The sequence below is a fragment of the Corvus brachyrhynchos genome, unplaced genomic scaffold, assembly GCF_000691975.1.
Source record: "Corvus brachyrhynchos isolate BGI_N302 unplaced genomic scaffold, ASM69197v1 scaffold10, whole genome shotgun sequence".
NCBI classification, from domain to species: domain Eukaryota; kingdom Metazoa; phylum Chordata; class Aves; order Passeriformes; family Corvidae; genus Corvus; species Corvus brachyrhynchos.
In genome coordinates, this window is record NW_008236180.1 from 2752582 (window position 1) to 2776439 (window position 23858).

At 44.7% G+C, this 23858-nt stretch overlaps 1 protein-coding gene across 1 annotated transcript in view; it reads left to right on the top strand.

Moving 5' to 3' along the window:
* The window catches only part of CTNNBL1 (catenin beta like 1), a 49394-nt gene that overhangs the window by 2126 nt on the left and 23410 nt on the right, over window positions 1-23858 (top strand). Inside the window, exons 2-11 of the mRNA XM_017735579.1 lie at window positions 6365-6384; window positions 7351-7539; window positions 9720-9826; window positions 10686-10825; window positions 14478-14575; window positions 16786-16879; window positions 17612-17703; window positions 20313-20385; window positions 20656-20714; window positions 21404-21552. Of these exons, the coding sequence (XP_017591068.1) occupies window positions 6365-6384; window positions 7351-7539; window positions 9720-9826; window positions 10686-10825; window positions 14478-14575; window positions 16786-16879; window positions 17612-17703; window positions 20313-20385; window positions 20656-20714; window positions 21404-21552 (1021 nt within the window). The remainder of the gene's footprint in view (window positions 1-6364; window positions 6385-7350; window positions 7540-9719; window positions 9827-10685; window positions 10826-14477; window positions 14576-16785; window positions 16880-17611; window positions 17704-20312; window positions 20386-20655; window positions 20715-21403; window positions 21553-23858) is intronic.

Below are 23858 nucleotides of genomic sequence, written 5' to 3' on the forward strand. Positions count from 1 at the left end.
AAAGTGGCCCTCAGTTTTGGGGGTCTCTCCCCCTCTTCGGAGCAGCTGTGCCCGGTGGGACCCGGTTACCGGGGACTCCGCGGGACCGTGGCTTTGCCGGTGTTGTTTCGGCCACAGATGGGCAGATGGGTGCCTGCCTGTGCCTGGAGCGAAGCCTGAGCTCGTTCCATGGCTGTTACACCATGTGTTTTTCTCCCTGTTTTATGACAAAACCTATTTAATTTCATTTTTTATCAAAATATTTTTTAAAAGTTTTCCTTGTAAAAGGAAAACTTTTTCGTTTACTCGGAGCGTTTTCTTCCTCTTGCCCTATGGTCACTGATTGCTCGTTGTGTGCAGGTACCAGGTGTGTTGATTTATTGTCCCAGGAGCAGATTCAGGGTGTTCCCTGTGGATCAGGGAATGAAGGTACGGATTGCCATAACGTTTTGATGCCTTGGCTGGAATAGTGTTGGGCTTTGCTTCAGTTCTCAGCCCAGGTGCAGCCGTGGGGTTTGCCTGGGTGAGGAAAACACCCCGAGACATCATCAGCCGTGTGTGGCCAGGTCTGCTCCTGAGCTGAGAGCACGGGATTCCTTATGGAACTCGGTGCCATCCTGGTGTCCCTCATTCTGTGAGGCACAAAGGTGAAGGGAGTGTCTTGCTGTTCACTCCATGTTTGTTCTTTGGAAATGTGTTGTTTGGAGACGCTCAGGGAGAAAGGGAAAGTCGCTGTTGGGTTTGAGAAGTTTCTCAGCAATTTTCCCAATGGTATTGAAGTGTCTGAGGCATGGCTGTGAGAGGAGTCTGTCTTTGAGAGCTCCACTGAAGTCCTCCTTGATAACCTCCAGGATGTTTCTTTCTGTGGATTGCTCTGTCTCAAGCATCCTGCTGCATCCAACAGCAGAGCCCTGCTGCTCTGAGATCTGTTCCACTTCTGTATTTCTCTGCCTTTTTAAAATGCAATTTCTCAACATCAAATTAGAATTTTCATTTCTTACATTCCGTTGATTCTTTGGCCTTCTCCCCCCCAGCTGGGGATTAGCAGTGTCATCCCTTACATGTCTGGGATGCAGGTTAAGGCACAGAGAGGTAAACCTGATTGATCTTTGTCATTTTTTAACCAAGTTTGGGGGTTTGTTAGTTGGTTTTTCTCTTGCTCTGAGAATGTGAACTCACAGGATTCCTTCCACTCTGGAGTCCATCCACTTTGCTTTGCTCACGTGGATTTTGTACAGCTTTCCCTTGGATGAGCTTTCCACATGGCGAGGGAGTGATTGCTTGTGACAGCAGGGGCTGTATTCTGGTGAGATAAAGAAATGCTGGTTAGCTGCAGGGTATCTAAATTTTAATTTCACTTCTTGTTGCTGGAATTGTTCTTATTTGTGGGGAAAAACATTCTGCAGCTTTCAACCAACTGCTGAAATAGTTTCTGAAGGATTTCTCTTAGCTCTGTGCTCTCCTGGGCTTTCACCTGAATGCAGGGGGTTCTTGTGTCACTAGCTGAGGTGATGCTTCAGAATGAGCACTGGAATTCAGTGGTGCTGAATTCAGACCTCCAGAATTGGGTACAGTGGTGAGTACAGGTGAAAGAAGTGGAGGAGCAGAAGGCAGGCAAATAGCTCTGATTCTGAGAAAATGAGATTCCCATCTGTGAGGGCATTTCTGGCTCAGAGGTGGGGGAAAATAGTTGGAAACAGCAGATTTTGCTGCCTCCCATCCTTCGGGTCAGGCTCTGCCTTCAGGTGGGGTGGCTTGGCAGCTCGCCCAGCAGCTCCTGGCCCACTCCAGCCCTGCATTTGGGAGCCTCCCTCCTCTGGGCTGAGGTGTGGGCTGGCTCAAGGTCTCCTTGGTTGTCCTCGCTGCAGGGGTGGCACCGGCTGTCGGGGAGGTGGTGTGGTGCCTCAGCTCTCTGATTTTAATCTCTTGCTGCAAATGAGTTGGTCTTCTCAGCCTCCCTCAGCACAACCTAAAATAATTGCTTTTCTCTTACACTGTTTTGAATTTTCTCCTCTAAATGTGTAATCTGTGCCCTTGCTTCGACAAGAAGATGTTCTCCCTCAGAGCCAAACTTGGCGTGGAAGACTGCAGGCACCATGCCACCAATTCAGCATCAAGTGTCTGCCAGAATGGGAAAAGAAAGCTCTTGCAACAAAAAATACAATTAAACAGCACCTGGCCGTTTATACAAAGCTCAGGAATCCATAAACTTTACGTGTTACTGCAAAACAGTTGCAGATGGTCTAAAGTGATGATTAAATATTGCTGCTGTTTGCCCAGATCCTCCATGTTTCGCCTCTGATTACAGAGGGTAATTAGGAGGACAAAGCCAACTCCGGGGCTATTCAGACTCTTCTTTCAGTTGTCTTGGGAGGGAATAAGGGAGATTATTTGAATTCTCATTAAAGGCAGATTTCATCACCGTGAGTGATCATTACAAACTGCTAATTTTTTAATGGAATGTTAGTAAAATCAAATAGCAGAAGAAGCCGTAACTAATGGGGGGAGATCTGAGTTCTTTGTGCTGGGCGATCTCCCCGTTGTCTGTCGGGGTTGAGTGCGGTGCGTACAGGGATGGATCTCCAGGTATCCATGGAGGCACATCATCATTTCTACTGCTGGTATGGATAATTTGCTGTCAATTTGCAACGTAATGGATGCATCTGATGGTAGGGGCAGCTCAGCTGAGCTGGTTGTTGACTGCTTACATCATTATTACCCCAGAAGCTCCTCCTGCCGGCATCATTTCTACTGCTGGTATGGATAATTTGCTGTCAATTTGCAACGTAATGGATGCATCTGATGGTAGGGGCAAGCTCAGCTGGCTGGTTGTTGACTGCTTACATCATTATTACCCCAGAAGCTCCTCCTGCCGGCAGGTGGACAAGGAGCTGACATCGGCTCAGCTGTCTGCCTCATCCCTTGGGATACTCTGCTCCTGGGAGTATGGCCTCATGCTGCCAGAGCTGTCTTGGTGCTCTCACAGGGTGGGACTGAATCTCTAGTTTACTTCCAATGTGTTGTATTTGGCCACCAAACCATAGTGTATCAAGAAAGATCCCTGTCCTGCACCTCCCTGATGAGCTCCTAGGGTGGTTCAGAGCCTCACAAGGGAGGCTGGAAGGCACAGGGGTTCATTCCCTCTGAAATTAATAATCTGTATCCACGTGGGTACAGTGTGCACCTGTCATTGCATTTGCCTCAGTTTGTGTGATTTTGGAGCTCTTGAGTGTCTGAGATTTCTGATTTTCCTGGGGTACCGGTTCTTCCAGTTTTTAGCACTCGGATCCTGCACCATTTAGAAGTGCTGTGTGTCGCGCCTCAGGAAGAAAAAGCATGGAAGAGTGAGATTGATGGTAGCCTGGTTTATCACAAACACTGGAAACAAAATTAGGAGGTTATTGAAGATTCCTCTGGAGATTTGGGCTTGTTTTTAGGATCCCAAACTGACAGCTGCTGCGCTGCTTTCTGAGTGGCTCTTTGGAGCGGGCTGGGATGTGGGCACAGAAGAAGCTGTATCATTTATGAAGATTTATTTCAGATTTCATTAACAAATAATTTGTGAGCTTCACAGTAACGAGGTTACTTACAAAACAGATACCTCAGTAATATGAAACTCCTGAGTATTTCCTGAGTAATATGAAACTACTGAGACCTCTCTAAACCTTCCTGATGTTTGGCAAAGGCTGAAGCAATCAGGATTCTGAAAAATGTGTATTCCAATTTTGTGGGGTGCTTAACCCTGATATTAATGTGCAATCACTGCTTGGAGGGAGCCCAGGGGTGCTGGCAGATTATTGTGCTTTGATTTAGGATGTTGTTTCCCTGTCCTGCGTGGCACACGCGGCGGGTGCTGCTCCTGCCGCCCACACCGAGGGCAGGCTCAGCCTTACCTGGCTGTGCAGAGACCACGACCTGTGTCGGGTGTGTGTGGAGAAAGTCTGTACCCAAAGGCTTGGCCCCAAGCAGTGTCAGCTCAGGGAATGTCAGCTAACAGACACAACCAGTACAGGAGGACTACGAGAGAAAGGGAAAGATAATTCTCCCTTTCCCAATTACCAGCTTCTGTTTACTTTATCATATTTTATAAACAGTAGCTTTTTTTAAACCCTTTTGTATTCATTGGTTTTTGTGTGGTGCTATCAGTGTTAGATTTAAATGAAAATGCATACTGAATAAATTACTGTGAATGCTCTGCATTCAACAGGAACAGAATTAAGCTTAGCTAACAAAACAACTGAAAAATGCTTTTCTTGTACATTTTCTAATGAATCCCAACTTCTTGCCAGATTCACCTTAGCACAACTAAGTAAAAAAACCCATATTTTGTTTATCAAATGATTAACTTTCTCTTTCCTACCAGAAAGGCAGAACTTGTGCAGATGTGTGTGAAGCTGTGGAATTGGTTAAATAAATGTGTTTGGACACAATCTATGTGTTTGCTGAGCGAAATACACCAGGCTCAGTGCAGCAACCTATGGGCTTAATTCTTGCTGGTTGGTAACAGTCCTTTGGAAAACACAAATGCAAGCCCAAGATGAAAATCAATGAACAGAAACTAATGCCTGCCTTAAATCAGTTGTTCATGACTGTGCATCTCTTGTGGAATGAGCAGGACCCAGGTGTTCCACTTGGGCCTTGGTTTCGTAGCTTTAATAGTGCTGGTTGGGAACGGCGACGTTCTTAGCGAGGTTTTGCATAACATCAATAAGGAGAGGCAAAGCCTTAATGCCTGCTTAATAGCATTTGCCTGGAATTCAATTACTGCCTATTGCCAGGCTGCTGGCAGCGTTAATGATCACACACGGGGCACTTCCATGATTTATCATAATGATTCTGCTATGTGTTAGAGACGCCTCCCCCAGCAATGCATAAATACAAAAAAGGGTAAAATAATTGAGATGGAAGCAAGGGTGTAAATTCTGGTCTTGAGAATTGTGTACTCAGAGGAAATGGGGTGGGTTTCATGATGCAGTTTTAATTTAGGTTTTGTTCTGGGATGCAGTCCCTTCCCATGACACATTACTTTGCATCTGACAGACCTCCCCCCAGCTCCTTCAGCCTTTCATTACACTACAGACTCACCAGGAACTTTGGCCCTTTTTAATGTTCAGAAATAAGAGTGAGGAATGAGATTCCAATTCCAAATTAGGAACATCAGTGGCAAATCTTGTTGAGATTTTGATGTAAATTTCAGGATTTATGTCACTAATTGCGGTATCTGTTTGTGACATTATTCTGTCAAAGGTGGTTTAGAATGAGTTGGGTATTAGCAAGGAGTGAATGGAAGGACATAGGAAGGGCAGGGACCCTTGTGCCATAAGGAATATGGATTTACTGGAGATTTTTCTTTCAATGATGTCATTTAAAAGAGCAGCGTTTCCTTGTTCTTTCCTTTAGTGGGTTGCTGGTTGCTCAGGGTTGTTTGAATTATTGGTTTTTGTCGATGACACGTTTGTTTCCAAATGGATCTATGTGAAATTATATTTTAATGTACCTAGAAGATAAGTAATAGGAATCTGCTTAAAAAAAACCTCAATCCACAAAACCCTCCAAGCAAATAAATTTTTCATTTCACAGAATGCCTGGGTATGCTTCCATGTCATGGCTATTGAATTATGAGCCGAGTAACTGCTTTAAAAGTGCACGGAGGCACTTTAGGAGAGTTTTAAGTCAGGAATGTACCATCCGTAATGGAAATGGCACAGAAGATATAGGGAGAAAGGAGACAGATAACAGAGCTTGAACAGGTCTGCCTGGGAGCGAGCAGCTACAGCTTTGATTTGTGCTAATGTGTTGTCTGGGAAACTTGATTCTGCATCTTCCCTAAAGCGGTGACAAGGTGGTAACCCTGAAAACAAGGTGATCTCAGCCAGGCTGCTGTCTGGCCTGCTTCTTAACTATAATTAACTCCTCATGTGCTTTTTAGGGCTGGGTGGGGGAGGCTTTGTATTTTTTTACATCTCCCGAAAGCAGCGTGTTCTGCAGAGCAGATCATTTACCAGCTTGTCATTGGTACTGGGCTGTGCTGTGGTGCAGCGGAGCTGGAACCACAGAGGGATTCCCTTATGAGCCTGGAAGGTTTACTGCCCTCTACAGCCTAAAAGTTCCTAACCTGCCAGGGAGCTGGAAATCCCTGTTTTGATGCTCACAGTCGTGCCAGACCTGGCAGGAGAATGACACTGTCACTTATTTCCTCTGCACCTTTATTTGGATCAAACGCGAGAAGGATCCCAGTGTCAGTTAAAAGCAGGGCCTGTGTTCATGGAAGCCTGGTGTGAGTTTTGCCATTTTAGACAAAGGGTCCCACAGAACAGAAGAGGGGGGGGCTGCCTGCCAGGTGGTGTTTTATAAATTAAGATGGATGCATGTTAGACCTAATGAGGTTACAAAATCACCTACCAGGTGACTTGAGCAGTGATGTAAAGTAAAAGTATTTTTATTTTTAAATAGTAAAGAATTAAGCTTTGTTTTGCTGTAGTTATAGGGCATGGAGTACTCCTGTTCCAGCTGGGTTGTCCTTCAAAAATATGAGAGAACAAATTTAATGTCCTTGTAGTTTTTGAGGGGAAAGTTTTTCCTTCTGTTGCAAAGGCTTTTATCCCTTTCTGCCTGAATGAAAACATGGGATTAGGATTAATGGACTTTTTCTTGTCCTTGGCAAATTACCTTTAATTTTGACAATCAGCTAGAAATAGTGGAATAAAATAATAGGTTGTTCCAAGCAAACCATGATGGTTTGGGTGCTGTATAGTCCAGTGCCAAGCCCCTTCAGAGCTGCAGAGTCCTCTTTGTCCTGCCTAGGACTGAATACTGAATGCAACTGAGTTGGGTGATTCTGCTTTTACACATCAGCAAACTTCAGACAGAAGGATGGGGGTGAAATGGGATGCATGCCGGAATTCAATGTAATCTTGTATATGTTGTGGGTAAAAAATTATCTTTCCCTGCTCTCTGCTGAGCATATCAGTCTGCTGGCTGTGAAATGGGGGGTTGTCTCAGCTGAGTCAGCAGATGGGGGTTCCTTGATGGGCAGCCGTGCCCCACTGAGCAGGGCTGTTCGGCCACTCCTTGTCTGTGCACTCCTCGTCCTTGCTGTCTATGAAGATATTTTCCCATGAATTGTGTTCATAGATCAAAGAAGGTAGGATGTTGACACAGCTCTTGGCAGAGGCATTTATCTACTCATGTGATGTTCCACTTCACTAAATTAATTTCCTTTCCAGTTTTTAGAGTTGTTAAGCGTCACGAAAGCTAATTTTTTAAACAACTTGTAAGAATTTCCACAGTATGGCTTTTAATATTGGTATTCTGGTTTGCAAGGGTCACTAAACACTTGTATTCATTCACCTTTTATTTCTCTGACTTCAGCCTAACAGAGGGACAAAAAGACCCCGTGATGAAGAGGAAGAGGAAATCAAAGCACGTCGGAAACAAGCCAGTGCCCGAGAACATGGTCGTCCTAGGGAAGAGGAGTCTGCTGCCCTGGAAGAAACTGATGATGAGAAGAAGAAACTCCTTCAAATAATTGAGAGGGATGGAGAAGAGGAAGATGAGGAAGTAAGTCCTCTGGGAAAGGAGAGGCAGTGGAAATAACCAAACACCAAACCCTTTCTCTGTGATTGCCATTTCTTACTATGTAGGTGGTGAGACTTAACGTGATTTTCCTGTGCTCGTACAGCTTCAGTTTGTGGGTTTGCTTTCCTGCCCTGTGGGGTGTTCATTAATTTCAAATTTCTCAAATATATCAGCTGAAGATTTAAAGCGGGGGAAAAGGGAGAAGGCTTTCAAGTCTAATCTGTTTGGTCTGAGAATACCCAAATCATCTTCTAAAGTATATTTTTAGGAAACAGTTTCTGTGTTCTAACCAATTTCCTAACTATTGTTCTCATCAGTGCCCCCAACCATGCAGCTTCTCCCCCTCTTTGTAGCTGTGCAGCAGCAGCAGCAAATAAACAAACATTCTTCTGTACAAGAAAGGTCTTGGGTCAGAGGAGGGGGGTAGCAGCTGTCAAGGGTAAATGATTTCAAGCCTTGGAGACAGAAATCCAATGCTGTGTTGGCCTTTCTGCCAAGGGCCAGGGAAAAAATCACTTTATAAATGTGACACATGGATTGGTATAAATCTAGAAGATATTTGCTTCCTGCTGCCCGTGTCCTCTTCGATAAAAAAACAAGTGATATTCACCACTGCAGAATCATGTAGCTTTGTAAAATATCATTGTCCTTTGTATACAGCACTGCCAGCATCTGTCTCTAAGAATCTCCCTCTTTTTTTTTGATGTTGAGCTATTGCCATGACAGTTGTTGCTGATGGCAAGGAAGGATAATGCAGGATTTCTGTAGCATTTGAGCTCCAGGGAGGATGAATCGACAGAACCAAGAGTCCTTCTGACTGGGTAGAGTCTTGTGGATTCCTGCAGTGTGCCAGTCCCTCATCTTTGTCAAGTGGAGTCCTCCCAGCCAGACATTTTAAAGGCTGAAAGTCCAGGCTTTCTTTAGAACTCAAATCTCTTGTTTATTACTTTGGACAGCAGTTAATATAAGTGCCATTAAAATGTGCTTTGTCCCAGTAAATTTCATGGCAAGAAGCTAATCTGTAGGACACTGCAATACTGAATGCAAATTCAATACAAGATATAAAGCTGATCCTAATGGAGATATTGTAGTGATATGTGTTAGAGGAAGCAAAGAATCAAAGGGAATAGAGGGAAGCAGTGTCAGCATGTGTGGGTTGAAATCCTATTGCAAGAAGAATGTGCTTTGGGCACTGTAGTATTGATTAGCTGAATGGGGTGGTGACATGAGTGGGATGGCAATGAGACAGGTTGGGCAAAGGAATGAAGGAAATCCAATAATAACTAAAGGCTCCAGCTGGTGTTGTTATTGTAATGGAGTTTGCTGAAGAAATGGAGGTTTTCTCTCTCATACCAGATTGCTGCTTAGAGTCACTGACCAAACAATCTTCAACACCAGTTGCAACTCTTGATTTAATCCTGAGCAGGGGATGGACACAAAACTCGGCTTAAGATGTGAGGTTGTCTGGTTTGGTTTTTGTTTTGAGAGCTTGTCTTAAACAGTGGTTGTAACACAGTCAAGCAGAGGAGAAGGAAGAGGCTACAAAGGGAAATCTATATCATCAATTTTTTAATAAAAGAAGTGCATTAAAATCATAAACTAAGGAAAATGTTTGTAGGTGTCAGGGAGGCAGCTGAGGTTACATTGCTGCTGTACAGTAGATATACAACTCCAGCTGAGAAACACCTTAGGAACATTTACAAAATAAGGAGAAAATACTAGAATAGAATATTGATTTGGTTTTTTTTTTTTTTAGGAAAACGCTTTAAGATAGCAGTGAAAGCTTATCCAAGTGAGGAAAATGCGGAAGACCATAAATTCAGGGCAGTTAAATGTAGACTTACAAAAAGCAATAGCACAAGGGACTTCTGCAGAGAAGCTCTCTGTGGGCACAGGCTGTGAGTGCAGGTTTGCTCTGTCGGAAACAAAAAAGCCTCGATATGTACTGGTGGTGCCAGGTAATAAGAGGTGTAAAAGAATAGCTCAAGGTCCAAGCTGGAGTGGGTAGTGATGGTGTGTAAGGTGTTTGGCAGCTCTCTGCAGTGATATTCCAGAGCTGGCTGGAATTCCAAGGGCCCTGGGTCTGGCTACAGTCCCACCACATTGCTGGTATTTCTCCAGCCATCCAAAGCTCACCTCTCTGCCTTTTCTGATTTGGTCAGGAGGAACCTTTGGATGAAAGTTCAGTGAAGAAGATGATTCTAACCTTTGAGAAGAGATCCTACAAAAACCAGGAGTTGCGGATCAAGTTTCCTGACAATCCAGAGAAGTAAGACCATGCTTAACTTTTTTTCCTTTGATTTTAGATGTAAGCCCTAAGTGAATTACTGGAATGTAGAGATGTTTTCAGTTACATAAGGCTTATGTAACAGGAGTTATTGCCTTGTAGTTCTTCTAAATTCTATTTGAAACTGACTTTGTTAATTAAAAATGGCTTCATTGAGTCTGTGGTGGGGCCAATATATGGCTGGCAGCACAAAAACCATGATTAGCAATAATTAAAGGTTTCATCCCATCATTTGATGTGAAGGTGTTGTGCTTGCCAGAGGTCTGTGTGGGGAGAAAATAATTTCATGTCACCCAGTGCTGTGATGAGCAGAATGGCTAGATGGGCTCGGAGAGCCACATGGGGTGTTTGTGTTCTAGAAGCCTCTTCCTCCCTTCAAGGTGTTCTGTTACTCACATGAAAGGATTTCTTCCTACACTTCAATGCCATTATTTTTTGTCCAGTTTGCTGTCCTTTCCATTACCCAGATTATTTTTATGGACTTCAGACTCATGCAACCCACATACCAATATGTGCTACCTAGGAAAGGTGCAGCGCTCTGCAGAATTTGTTTTATAAGCAGGTTTTTTCATGTGTAGCTACAGCATCTTGATTTTAATATTTTCTTGAATTTTTTTTCTGAATTACAGAATTGGAACAAATCTGCTTATTTACTCTATGTCAGTTATCTAGTAGAAATGCTTATCCTGCTACAGGATTAAACCTCAAGGGGCAGGTGTCGGACAGGGAGGATAGAAATGCCAGTGCCATGTGCACCTGGGGTGACAAGTCCTACCTGGTGTCTCCTGGAAGGTAGTGGTCCCTTCTTGCCTTTTTATTACCCTTTTTTGTCTTGCCTCAGGTTCATGGAGTCGGAACTGGATTTAAATGACATCATTCAGGAAATGCACGTGATCGCGACCATGCCCGGCCTGTATCACCTGCTGGTGGAGCTGAACGCTGTGCAGTCTCTGCTTGGGCTGCTGGGACACGACAACACAGATATCCTTCAGTTGTTAAAGCCCCTCTCATGGGAGAGGCTTTCTACAGACTTTTCTGTAATCTCTCTTATCCTCTTTCCCAGGCTCCTGTAGATGTTTTTCCTCTTCTTTCCACCACACTGAATTTATGTGTTGTTTTTTTGATTTTTTTCCCAGTGAAAGCCTTCTTTGTTCAAGTAATATTGATTCTGATTTTTTTCCAATGCTGTTATTCTCCTCTTTTGTTTTATGACCCTTTCATGTAGTTTTTGAGTGTCAGTGTTAGAGTGTCAACAGATGAGCAGCAGAGGAGAAGTGAAGGCCTGGGCTTAGCAGCAATAATCTCAGACTCTGCAAACTTCATCTGGAATAGCCCCAGTGAAAATGAAACTATTTTACCCCTTCTTGCTGAGAGCTGAGCTGTCAGGCTGTCAGCTGTTTGGACTAGCTCACCGCATGCCTGCCTTAGTTTGTAAACGTGCCGTCTTCATGTGCCCATACCTTTAGTTTGGTGTGCGCGGAGCTCAAGGCTATGGGTGACCCCTCTGGTTAAGTACATATCCAGAGACAAATCCCTTTCCATGCTCAGTGAGGTCTAGTGTCACTGAACCTAATCCCTTTGTGCACCTGGCCCATGTGCCTCTGAAGCTCTGAGGGCATCTGAGAAAGAGTTTCCCATTTTGGTAGTGTTGATCAAAAACAGCGTCTTTTTTTGAGTATCCTGGTGCCTTGATGCTTAGCTGTCAGCTGGGAGCTGGCACTATGCCTGGCTCACCACTGTGCAGTCTGTAAAAGCAGAGCTTAGCCCGCTTTGCTTGTAAAATATTCTATAGCAGATTAAGCTGAAAAATTGTTCCATGACTTGGGAGATTGTGTGTCTGTGTCCTGAAAACATCAGTGAGTGGAGGGAGCAGTGAAGCCCCCTGGAAAGGGCACTGGGTGCTGACCTGTGACTCAAGCAGTCCTTTTTCCATTTTTATTGATCCATGGCCTTAGGAAGGTAATTTATTCTTTGCTTCTTTATGTGTAAAGAAGGAGATAACACCAGCTTTCCTGAGGTGTTTTGGAATATACAATGTGAAAACGCCTGTTAGTGCTGAATCTGAATGTTGTGGTCTGATGCACAGATCTTGGTTTTCTTTTTTAGCACTTTTCTTTACAGCACCATCTATTGAGAATTCATAATTCATTCTTTCTAAGTGGGTGCAGTGATCAGAAGCTAAAACCAAAACATAAATATTTTATTGCATGCCAGTTTATATTAGAGAGCACTGCTTATGTGTTTGGGTATTTTGACTTGCATCAGGTAGAACCTTGATGTGGTGAATGCTGGTCCCTGCAAAACAGTAAACCCCACAGCTTCCCTTATCCAAGATCTGCAAGGAAATGGCTCTCAAATAACTGTTAACAATTTATGTTGTACAGGGGGAGGCTCCTCCCGTGCAAAACCAATTTCGTGGTTACTGTAGTTTAATTATTTATTTTATACCAAACACCGCAGACTTTTTTGTACTATGCGCTTTTATACTGAATTTCTCATTCATAGGAAAAAAAGGAATTGTGGGAATATTGATTGGGATAGCAGAGCTGTTTTCCAGATGAAGTGCACAGGAGTACAGCTTGCTTTGTCCTGTCAGCCATGGAAAGCTTTGTGCTGGGGTCACTGCTCCTTGTCAAAGACTTGTCAGGGTTTCCACTGTGAACTCTTTTTATTTAGTTTGCAACTTGCCTGTCAGTGAGTTTACGGGTAGGAATTTGGCCTGAGAACTGCAATTTTGGGAAAACTGTATTTCTTATTATAAAACTGCTGAAGTGTTTTGAGCTCCGTTGGAAGCAGAGACTGCTGCTGCTCACGTACAGGGTAGAAGCACTATTAAAGTGAAGCATCTAGACATAAAACTGAATTGATACAGCTCAAGTTTTCTAATGACGTTTTGTTAAAACAAATGGGAAGATATTTTTAAAATGAGTTCTTCAAGGAGAGAACTAAACAAATGGCTCTTCAGATGTGATTTAAATGTGGTGTCTTGAGGGACTAATGCAAGGAGACAAAAGCAATGTCCAGGGGGAGCAAATAATCTGCTGAATGATTCATACAGTTTTACACAAAGCATGTGAATGAAAGATGATCACCGACAAGATTTTAGTAATGAAAGACATGAAAGCTTCAAGCGAGGCTTTGCTCTACTGTCTCCTAAATTTTATAGGACAGCTGATACTCTCACTGCGGGCCTCAACAGAAGCTTCCCAGACAGGAATGTCCTGCATGATGAACTCAGCAGAGTTCTGTGCTGTGCACTCTCAAAAGAACCTGGTTCAGTTGTCTTTGTAGCACCCAGGAGAAACAGAAATCTTCAAATGATTCCTCCTTGAGCTTTTTCTCCCATGAGTTGATGAAACCTCATTCCTTCAATTTGTCCTCTACATCCATCATGTACTAACCCCCAGACCATCTCAGTGGTCCTCTGCTCTCCCAAGCCCAGTATTTTGGGGTCTCTCTTTCATTGTGAGAGCCCACAGCTGAACAAAATATTCTGCAAGTTGCCCCATGAGTGCCAGAGAGAAGGTAAGAATCCCTTCTGTTGACTTGCTAGTTTTGCTCTTGCTGGTGCAGTGCAGTCTGTGATTAGCCTTTGTCACTGCAGTGACACTCTGCTGAGGTGACACTTAGCTGAGGTGACACGCTGGTGACTTGCCTGCAGCTTGTCAGCAGAGGGTCCAGGCTCTCTCTTGCAGAACTCACCTCTCCAGCCAGCCCCAGCCCATGGCTGAACCTTGCTAAGAAAAGACAGATGAAAATACTTTTCCTGTTGCTGCTTGTGTGTCTGAGCAAATGCACAAATAGGAGACCTGGGAGCCAGTTTGTCAGCCCGGGCACTTGAGAGAGATCCATCAAAGAGTGGTTATTTAGGACATGCAGAAAACCACGTCTCCTGCTCTGCCCCTGGGACGCAGGCGGGATTGATCAGTGTGTCTGAGAGAATAGGGAAGTAGGTCTAATGAGCTGGAATACGTCTTGTCGTACAAGGGAGCTGTGCAGCAGGCAGGGGAGCTGTGTGTTATGCAGCCCAGAGTTAATGAGTGAAAATTGGGCTGGCAGAAGCTCTGCGGTTCCTGTGAGGGCTGCAGTTTGAGGAGCATGCTGCCCTAATTGGGCCGGGCAGAGGGGGGTGATGCTCCTGCTGCTGGCAGTGCCCTCGTTAGGTGTGTGTGTGTGCAGGTTAGCGGGGCTATCACTGAGAGCAGAATACCCAAATCACATTATTATAACTCATTTCTTTTTGCTTGTGTTCAGTCTTGACAATGCAGGACGTTGCCTTGTTAGACCAACTCCAGCATGTTTGATTTGAAAAAAACAAGTAGCTACCATGAAGAAAAAGTAAAATTGCCTGATCCAGTAAGCACAGAATCACTTTTTTTTTAATCATTCCTAATTGTTCGGATTCCCTAATTTTAGTGCTTGTGGGGAAGCTCTGCTGCAGTAGTCTGTGTACTCTTGTGTCTGGTATCCCATGCCCTGCTGCTGTGGTTGTAATGCGTTGTATCACCTCACTGGTAGTGTATCGCCAGTTGCTTTGGGGTCGTGTCATGAACACACTGGCTGGCCTAAGAGCCATCTGCTATTGGTACTAAATGTGTCTGCCTCCCTGTTGGTTGTCCTTAATACCCAGCACATGTTTCCATAGCTGTGGTTGACTTGCTGCAAGAGCTGACTGATATTGATACTCTCCATGAGAGTGAAGAAGGAGCCGAAGTCCTCATAGACGCTCTCGTAAGTAGGAAACCCCAGATTATTTCAGTGCCTCAAAATCTGCCTCAGCCCAGCAATGAGCACTGACCCATCCTGCTTTCTGCAGCTCTGGGTGTCTGTGTTGCCAACATCATGATGGAGATAGCCAGGAGAAGCCTATTCTGAACCTGAGACCACAATGGGTGTTTTGAGTGAAGTGCTGGAATTTGGGGAGTGGGTGGTTGCACCACTTCTTTTTTGGAAGGAACACTGTCATATTGCAAAGTCTGTGTGGGCTGGGAGATTTTTTTGTGCAGGGAGGGAGAATGAAGTAATAATATTTGTGACTTGGACAGTGTCCCATTGAAAACAGGAGCTTTGTTTTGGCATTTCCCTTCTCTCTTGCAGAAAAGGGTGACCTGCGTTCACCCATGGAAAACTGAAGTTTGTGGCAGGGACTGTTACCCAAAGGACAGTGATGCTGCTGTGATCTTTCAGTCTCACCTCTTGCACAGGAGACTGGTTGTCTTCTACCCAGTAACTCTTGTTTCAAGCCCAAAAATCTGGCCTGGAACTGGGGCATCTGTTGGTGACAGTGTGATATTTTTCTTAACAAGAAGTAAAAACTTGAAAGTTTCCCTGTAGCAGAGCAAATGAACTTTAAGGGTGGAGGAGGCTCCAGAAGTAAGAATCCCTTTTGGCACAGAGAGTGAACCAACCCAGAAGATTACCTAGGTGGGTAGGAGATGCAGTGGTTGGTATTAAGTGTTCCCTGCACAGTTAACTCTCTGAGTGCCTCCAGACCTCTTGGAAAAGGATGGATTTCCCTTTTTCCTGGTGTTTCTGCTGGATGCCTCCTGCTCCCAGGCTGCAGAACGGGGATACCAAACCCTCCAGAGAGGTGATGCCCAGCCAAACATGAGTTTTACAGGTTTGTCCTACCTTGGAGCTGGTGAATTGCTGCCTTTGAGGGTCACTATGGCTGTGTCTAGTTCTGTAACTATTGTGTTGAATTTGGAAGACAGGGAATTACAGGTTTTCTTTTGTTTGCTTTGTTTGGCTGCCCTGTTGTCTCCTACAATCCAGTCACTATAATGTTACTTTCCAAAGGTTAATGATGGTGCCCAGAGCCCAGTTCTCCAGCTGGCCTCTGGGCTGTTGTTAATTACTCTGCCTTGGTGGGGAGATTTCTGGGTGAGTGAAATGGGAGAGAGGAGCTGCTAGAGAAGATGTTTTCTATAAAATATGTGGAGAGGTAGTAAATCAAGTGAAGTTCTTTCTCTGTTTTCATTGTCACCAGCCCACTGATAATAGCCATGTTTAGAGGTTTCATTGTCTTCCTTGAAAGAAACAAGTCAGGCCTATCTTGGGAGAAATGTTTACATATCTGCTTTTTAGATTACTTTTTTTTTAAAGAAAGTAGATAAAAGGTTCTAGGGTATCTGAAGATGCTTGCACTGTATTCCACAGCACCCTGTATTTGTGTTTTTTCCACATATTGACTGGGCCCAAAGCTGGTTAAGAGTGTTTGAATTGGTAATGTTATTTTGTTAAACTGGTCCAAGCTCATGTCCACAATGGAAAGTTTGTCAGAGTCAAGCTGGACTCTGTCCAATTCCAGTTTTAAAGGCATATTTTGGGTGTGAGCTCTGTGATTCAGGGACTCCCCCCTTGCCCTGTCTGGTTTTCCTTAACTCACTGGAATCAACTTGGTGCATTTGTCTTGACAGGATTTAAATAGAGGACTTCAGCTGGTGATCGTTCAGCTCTTGGGTTTGGATCTGTGGGTGTGAGCATTGTTCTGTCAGCTTTTTGTACCTGCTAAGTGGAAGGTCCAGCAGCAGTGTAGGCAGGCAGCAGTGACCAGCTGGGAGGGGAGCTGCTCACAGAGCTGACAGTTCTACCATCTGCAGTGGTTTGTGAGCCTCGTGCTTCAGAATTCTGAGCGCTGGTTCAGGAAATAAGACTGTGAACAAGGTGCATGTTTACCTCCTGATGCTTTTCTGTTTAATTTGAAACACAAAAGTTGTTTCATTAATTAGGAAAAACACAGCGACAGATTTATGTGATGATTCCTTCGAGATTTTACAGCAGGGTTGTTCATGTCTTCAGATCATGTCTGGCAGGGTATTTCAGTAGGGCTCACTGATTTTTTTATTATTTATTAACCCTTCCACCCATTCTTTCTCCTTCGTATTTTTTTCAGTCTTATTTCTTATCTTTTTATCTTTCCCATGACCCCGGGGATTTAGGTGGAGGGCCAGGTTGTGGCCTTGTTGGTCCAGAATTTAGAGCGCCTGGATGAAAGTGTGAAAGAGGAGGCTGATGGTGTCCACAACACCCTGGGTAAGTGGCTGCTGCACAGCCCCTTGCTTCTTTCTGTGGTTTGTACCAAAGGTGGTGAGTTATCCCTCCCCTTCCTTTTCCCCCTTCCTCTTTTCCCCTTGGAGTGCCAGCACTGCAGTACAGGATCTGGTGCAGCTTTTATTCAAGCACAGCTTGGAATCACTCGTCCCTGGAGCCAGAGTTTGTCATTTGTCCCATGGCTGCATGAAAGGTGCCTCTTCCCAACCCAGTTGTGTTGGAAGGTGCAGGTATGTGGACCACTGCACTGCACCAGAGGCAATCACAGAACTGTTTAGGCTGGTAAAGCTCTCTAAGATCACCGAGTCCAGCTGTTAACCCAGCACTGCCAAGGCCACCACTAAACCATGTCCCAAAGTGCCACATCTACACAGCTTTTAAAAACCTCCAGGAAAGTGCTCCACTGCCCATGTATTTACTGTGTGCATATCTGTGAGCTATACTTTGTTTCTGTCTTAACAATTTATTTAACTTTCAGGTGGTAAAACATTTGCAGTTCATGGAAGGACATAATTGCCTCTCTGCTCCCTGATCTTTGCACAGCACACAACCATTGCAGGGTGTTCCTGTTGCTGGCAGTCAGACCATCATCCACTCCTTGCAGTCCTTCAGGATTGTAATCTCCGAAGACTGTAAGAACGAGAGAGACTGGAAACATGACCTTAGGAACTTTTGGTGGGGAAAACCATCTGTTTTCTGTGTCTTTCTTCTCAGGAATTGTGGAGAACATGGCAGAGTTCCGGCCAGAGATGTGCACGGAGGCTGCGCAGCAAGGCCTCATGCAGTGGCTGCTCAAGAGGCTGAAGGTGAGCCGGTTTCCCACTTTGCTTCTACAGACCAGTTAGCACAGAAATTACCCTAAGAAAAGCCAATTTTGCTTGTGTGTGGTGTAAAAACCCAGTTAAGGGCAAAAAGTTATAGTTCAGGGTCTGTGTCTTCGGCAGTTTTAGTTTAAAGAGACACACTTCGGTCTTGTCTTTATAAATGTCTTGCAGTAGAAATTCTCTTTAATCTTTTCATATGATTCATGTGTGTTGGATTTCCATATGTTGTATTTCTATGTGTGAGATCTGTAGGACTATAAAAGCTGACCAGTGAGAGAGGGCAATAATATTAACCATTTAATGGCCTTTGCTTCCCATGTTTCTAACACTTTTTTGGGTTTTAAGTGATGTCTGTGTTTAAATGCTGCTGGGGGCAGCTTTTGCTTTGAACTCAACTAAATGCCTTTTAAATTAAAAGCTGCTTTTCATACACTGCATCCTGTGGCAGTGAGTTACACAGTTTAAGTCAGCCTTGTGTGAAAAGATGCCTAAACATTCACTGGAAAATGCTGTAGAAAAGGAATGGATAGTTCAGCTGTCTCACAGAAATAGTAAAGGAAATATAGCAAAGAAATTCTGGCTGTTCTCTAACCTGTCAGTAAGGCATTAGCACTTCCATGCTTAAATGTCTGCATGATTAGAAAGCCCCCGAGTTCCAGAAATTCTCCATCAGCTGTGAAAGTGCAGGTACCCCTCTGTGCACTTCACATCCTTGTTAGCAGAAGTAATATGTAATTTCTCACTCCAGGTAGTAACATAATTATGTCCTTTGCTTAAAAAGAAAAAGTGAAGTTAATTTTAGTCTTGGCAGGTAGGTACTGCTGCCTGCCTTGGAATTGCTGTGGCAGCTGAAAGACTGAGAAACTCGGGAAAGCAAAATAATTCCAACTAGGATTCCCCTGCTTGGTGCCACAGAACATGAATGCTCAATGGCATTCCAAGCTTGTGCAGGGTGTGTCTGTTGTGTTCCTGGCTGTGTTATCCCTGGGTTTGGGATGTGGGATCAGACAGGGCTTTCTCTTGCCTGCACAGGGTTGTGGGGAGCTAATGAACCCCTCTTCAGGTACTTTGGCTCTTGGCAGTACTTGGTCTTGAATCTCTCACCCTGACAGTGGTGTTTGGGATTAACCCAGGATCTCAGCAGCTGGGTAGAGCTGCTGTGGAATGTCTGTGGGATAAGTTTTAAGATCAGGGTTCTGTCTGGGCAGCGATGAGGACATCTGGCACACAGCACAGTAGATGAATTTGTTTCCTGACGACATTTCAGGTCTTATAATTAATTGTATTGTGACTGTCAGAGCTGCCTCAGATGGAGAGCTCATAGCTCTATTCTGCAAACATAAGCAGGGTTTGACAATGTGTGCAGTCTTGGGGGATCAGAATGCTGTTTCCCCAGATTTGCAGGGCAGCAGTTGGTCACCCCATGGCAGAAGCTGGCAGGGCTGTACAGCACCAAGCACTTTCCCCTCTCCTCCACGGTCTACTTGGAGGTTTCCCCTGGCTGCTGTAAATACTGTCCTCTGCAGGGCGGTTGGGGATCGTTTGGACTGAAAAGCTTTATTTAAAGTCAATACTTGGTGGCATTTGGGGTCTTCCTGCTTTTCATGTTTCCGTGTGTTGCATGGTGCTTGCACACCATGCTCTGTTCCATGGCAGCAGGGTGGGATGATTGGCCCAGCAGCCCCGCACAGGCAGGACTGTCCACCATGCTGCAGGGAGTTGTGTGTTTGGGGAAAAAACTGGGTGACAAATGCTATGTTTTAAGCCTAGGACTTCTGCTTTTTCCCTTCTTGAGCAGTGGAGTATAAATAGCTGGTAACTGATGATTTTTAAATTTGTTTTATTTTATGAATCCCTCAGTAAACCAGGTTCTGTTATTATCTGATTGGTTAATGTTCAGTCTGTTTTTGTAGATGAAGCAGCTTTGGCAGCATGCAAAAACATTGGATCCAGTTCAGAATCCACTCTAGGGTTTTGGATTTTTTTTTGGGGGGGGGGGGGGGTTTCAAATTCAGCATTTTGGTTTCATTGTGACTTCTTTAGCATATTTGAGGGTGGAGGGAATATCTGAAAAGGAAGTTATGTGATTGTGCAGGCAAAACCCATCTCACATTCTTCTGACTGTGACACTCTGATTCTCATACAAAACTCTGGCAGTTACTATTCAATGTTACTGTGATGTATGTTCTGAAATTCTGGTTTTGCTGACAGGCACAGATTTCCAGACAGGGATAAGTGCCATGCACCCACGTAACATTGTGGAAAATAATCACAGGAAAGAGATTCTGTGTGGCAAACAACTGGAGACTGTTTTAGGGGTTTTGAGCCAAGTTGACCAAACCTACAGATGTAGGGCCGCGTGAAGGGTCACGGTGGAGCTTCTGCATGTTTGCATGAGCCCACATGCACCTCCCATCACCCCTGAATCAGAATTGTTATTGTTCTGTCACTGAGGAAAACTGCAGAATTACTGCAGTTGTGTTTTATTTTAAGTGCTGCTCATACATTTGGTGATTTGATTAATGTGTTCCTCAAATCAGTGAGATGCTGAGGGCCGTGCCCTGATGGGTCTCTTGTTCCTTCCCCCACAGGCTAAGATGCCTTTTGATGCCAACAAGCTGTACTGCAGTGAGGTGCTGGCGATTCTGCTCCAGAATAATGATGGTGAGCCATGCCTGCCTTGTCTCTGTCAGTGAGGGCAGAATCCAGGCTTCTCTCAGATCACAGCAGCCCTTTTCTGCCTCCAGCTCACCTTTGCTCGCTTTGCTCTCCCCCATGTGCTCCCTCGCCTCCACCCTCTTTCTCTGCAGCTTTTGTGCTCTGTCAAGCTGTATTGATTTTGTTTGCTGATGTATCAGTGTTAGATGGCTGTAAAATCTGACAGTTAGCTTCATTTTTCTCTCTCTTTTCCCCTTTCCCCCCACCTCCGTCTAGACAACAGAGAATTGCTTGGGGAGCTGGATGGGATCGATGTGCTGCTTCAGCAGTTATCTGTGAGTAATTCCCACACGCCCTCTCTTCCATCAGGAGACTGCTGGGCTGGGTGGGAGGAGTGGAAAATATCTGGGGTGCAGGTGCTATCCTAAAAGTGCTTCATATTTGGTGAAGCATAGTCCCCAAATACCTTCCATGGGGTGTGTCATCCATGGTCGCTGAGATTAATCCCTTTTGTAAAGATGGTAATGCTGAGGCACACGGAAGTTAAATATTACATTATCATTTCATGGCAAGTAGGAGATAGGCAAGGTTGGAATTGGTCCATCTTCAGCGTGCTCTACTCCAAGCACAGGGCTGCCCATGTTTGAGCTGGCTGAAGGTAATGTGTTCATAGCTCACCTGTATTTCTTCAGGTAGTGTTGCCTGCAGCACCCTCAGGTATGAATTGTAAAGGAATTCTCTGGTAATCAGCTTATCCACATACCTGAGTGTGAATTTGCCTTTCCCCTTGTGTATTAGGAGGCCTGTGTATTATCCTTTAAATCCTGCACCAGGCTGCTGCACATTTGTGGGTGCACAGTCAGGGCAGCAAAGGGTAGCAGCTACAGAGAGGATGCAGCAGTGACCTGTGTGATCACTGCCTGACACCTGTCAGTGCTGGAGCTTTTGATACAAACTCTTTGCATGTGTTCTGCAACAGCACAGCCCAACCTTTGGGGGTAATTTTGCTTTGTTTGTCATTCAGGTGTTTAAACGGCACAATCCAAGTACAGCAGAGGAACAGGAAATGATGGAGAACCTGTTTGACTCCCTTTGCTCCTGCCTAATGCTCAGCTCCAATCGCGATCGCTTCCTGAAGGGTGAGGGTCTGCAGCTGATGAACCTGATGCTAAGGTACTCCATTAATATTGTGATTCCCCTCCTGCTTTTGATGTGCCAACACCTACTCTGGCTAGATATTTATGGTTTTATTTTAAAATTTCTGTGTTAGGACATCTGTCTGTCTTCTCTTGATTTTTTTTCCAGCAGGTAAGTAATTTGGACCTTCTCAGGCATGGAATCTCCACTTTTTGTCTTTGACTTCGTTTCCTTCGTTGGCTGCTGGAAAGTGGCAGTGCAGATGTTTCATCTAGAGAGAATGCTGTAGGTCAGGTCACTAACCCTCTAAGGTTTTAAATGACCTCTGTGAGGGCAGGAGAGGACCTTTGGATGTCCCTTGTGAAAACGTTTTTCCTTTTGTTCCCCAGTTCACACTCCACTGTGTTGTGTAGCCTCTGAGCTGCTGAATTTTTGTGGATGCTGATACAAAAATTACTTTTGTGAATGGGGCATAAGTTTGCATTTCTTGTGCTGTGCTTTGTCACACCCTGAACTTCTGGGGCTTCTCTGCTCTCTCTTCACTTTTCCTTGCTGGCCTGGCACCGAGTTGTGTCTGCTGGGCTGTCTGGCTCCCCAGAGCTGCGGGAGGGCACAGTGGGCTCTGTCTGGCTGTCCCCAGCGTGCCAGGCTGTGTGCTGACGGGTTAGCAAACACCAGCCAGGAATGCTGAGCTCCTGCAGCTCAGGGCTGGGGAATGTGCGGCAGCAGGGAACTGAATAAATAACCCAACGTGGATTATTCAAATAGGAACGCTGGGTTTTCTTGAGGCTAATTAAGGAAAAGCTCTAAAACTAAGAACGGGAGGGAGGCCTCCCTCTGCCTGGAGTCCTAAGCTGCTAAACCAGCCTTGCAGAACTAATTAGTTGGAGTTCTTGTGCCATGTGGGTGGGTCTCAGTGTTTGGATTTTTAAGAGCTTTTTACCCATTTTTTGACTCTACTGTTTACCACTCTCTGCACCAGGATCTGAGCTGGAAAATTATGACAAGAGGAAAATTCCTCCTTGGCTGCATTTTGCCCCCCACAGTAGTTGCAAAAGGGTTGGGAGGGACAGAGTGTGATGGATCTGTGAGCAGCAACTCTGCCTGATGGACAGCGTTTCCAAGGCCTCAATCTGTGGATTCTACAGTTTGAGTGGGATTGGTAAAGTGATTGTGGGAAAAAAACTAACAATTCACAGAATTTGTTCTATAAGCTTCTGTCACTACTGTCCTCAGGCATGTACTATACTGACAGCTGATTATTTTATATATTTTTTAACTTTTCTAATCTAGTTTGAGTGCTTAGAAGCTCTCACAGGTGCTCAGTTTTTCTTGGACAGAGGGACTTAGGTGACAACAATCTGTTGTTGTAAATAGGGAGTGAACGTGGATAGCTGTGATTTGGAGCCGCACACCTGTATCTTCTTGATACCTTCATGATAAATAGCAGAGAGCAGACGTGCCATTCAGTTGTGATTTGCCACCTTGCCCACAAACAAGGCAGAATATTTTTCTCTCCTGTTGGTATCCTCTGAAGGCTGGGGGAAGAGATCTGTTATTTTTTGGTTTTACTTTGGAGGTGTTTAATCACTGTGCCACAGCCTGTGCAGATGAAAGGACAAATAGGCAAAGTTGAACGTGTATTGACATGATGTGAGATAGATAAGCTGTGTGAGAATAAAGATATCAGGCTTGAATCTCCATTACTGTCGTAGGGAACACGGCATTCTCTGTCTGGTGCTGCCTGATCCATCCAGCCAAGTCGTTCCATTATTGATGGTTGTGTGCACACAGACCTGCAGAGAGCTGCAGCAGCTTTCAATGAGTATTTCATGTGCTCGTGCTATTCCTACAGATAGTCATGAGAACAGGATGGTTTCTGTTGTGCTGAGCCTTAAAATGTGTGGCCAACAGCAAAAGGCGATGTTGTATCGTGTGAACTTCTGGTTTATAGGGAGCCGGTGGTAATGCCTGAAACTGAGCCTGATGTGGCTGATGTGCCTCATGTGCATTTCCATGGCCAGACTGGTCCTGGACTCATGCTGTGATCTGGGACTTGCAGTTGGCCCTGAAGGAATTGGGGCTTCACCAAGCAGGTACATGGGAGATGAGCAGAGGTTCTGGGAGAAGAGCAGGTTGAGAGGGATGAAGCCAGTGACAGCAGGAGTGAAAGAGGAAATTTGGAAGCAGAATGAGAGCAAGGCTATATATAATTATTTAATTATTATATTTATGTAGCATCTTTATAAAAAACAAGATGGTTTATCAAGGAAGTAGCCACCAGCGGAAAGTTTAGAAGGGTCCCGTAGAATTAAACTAAACTTTCTTTTTAGGTCAGGAAG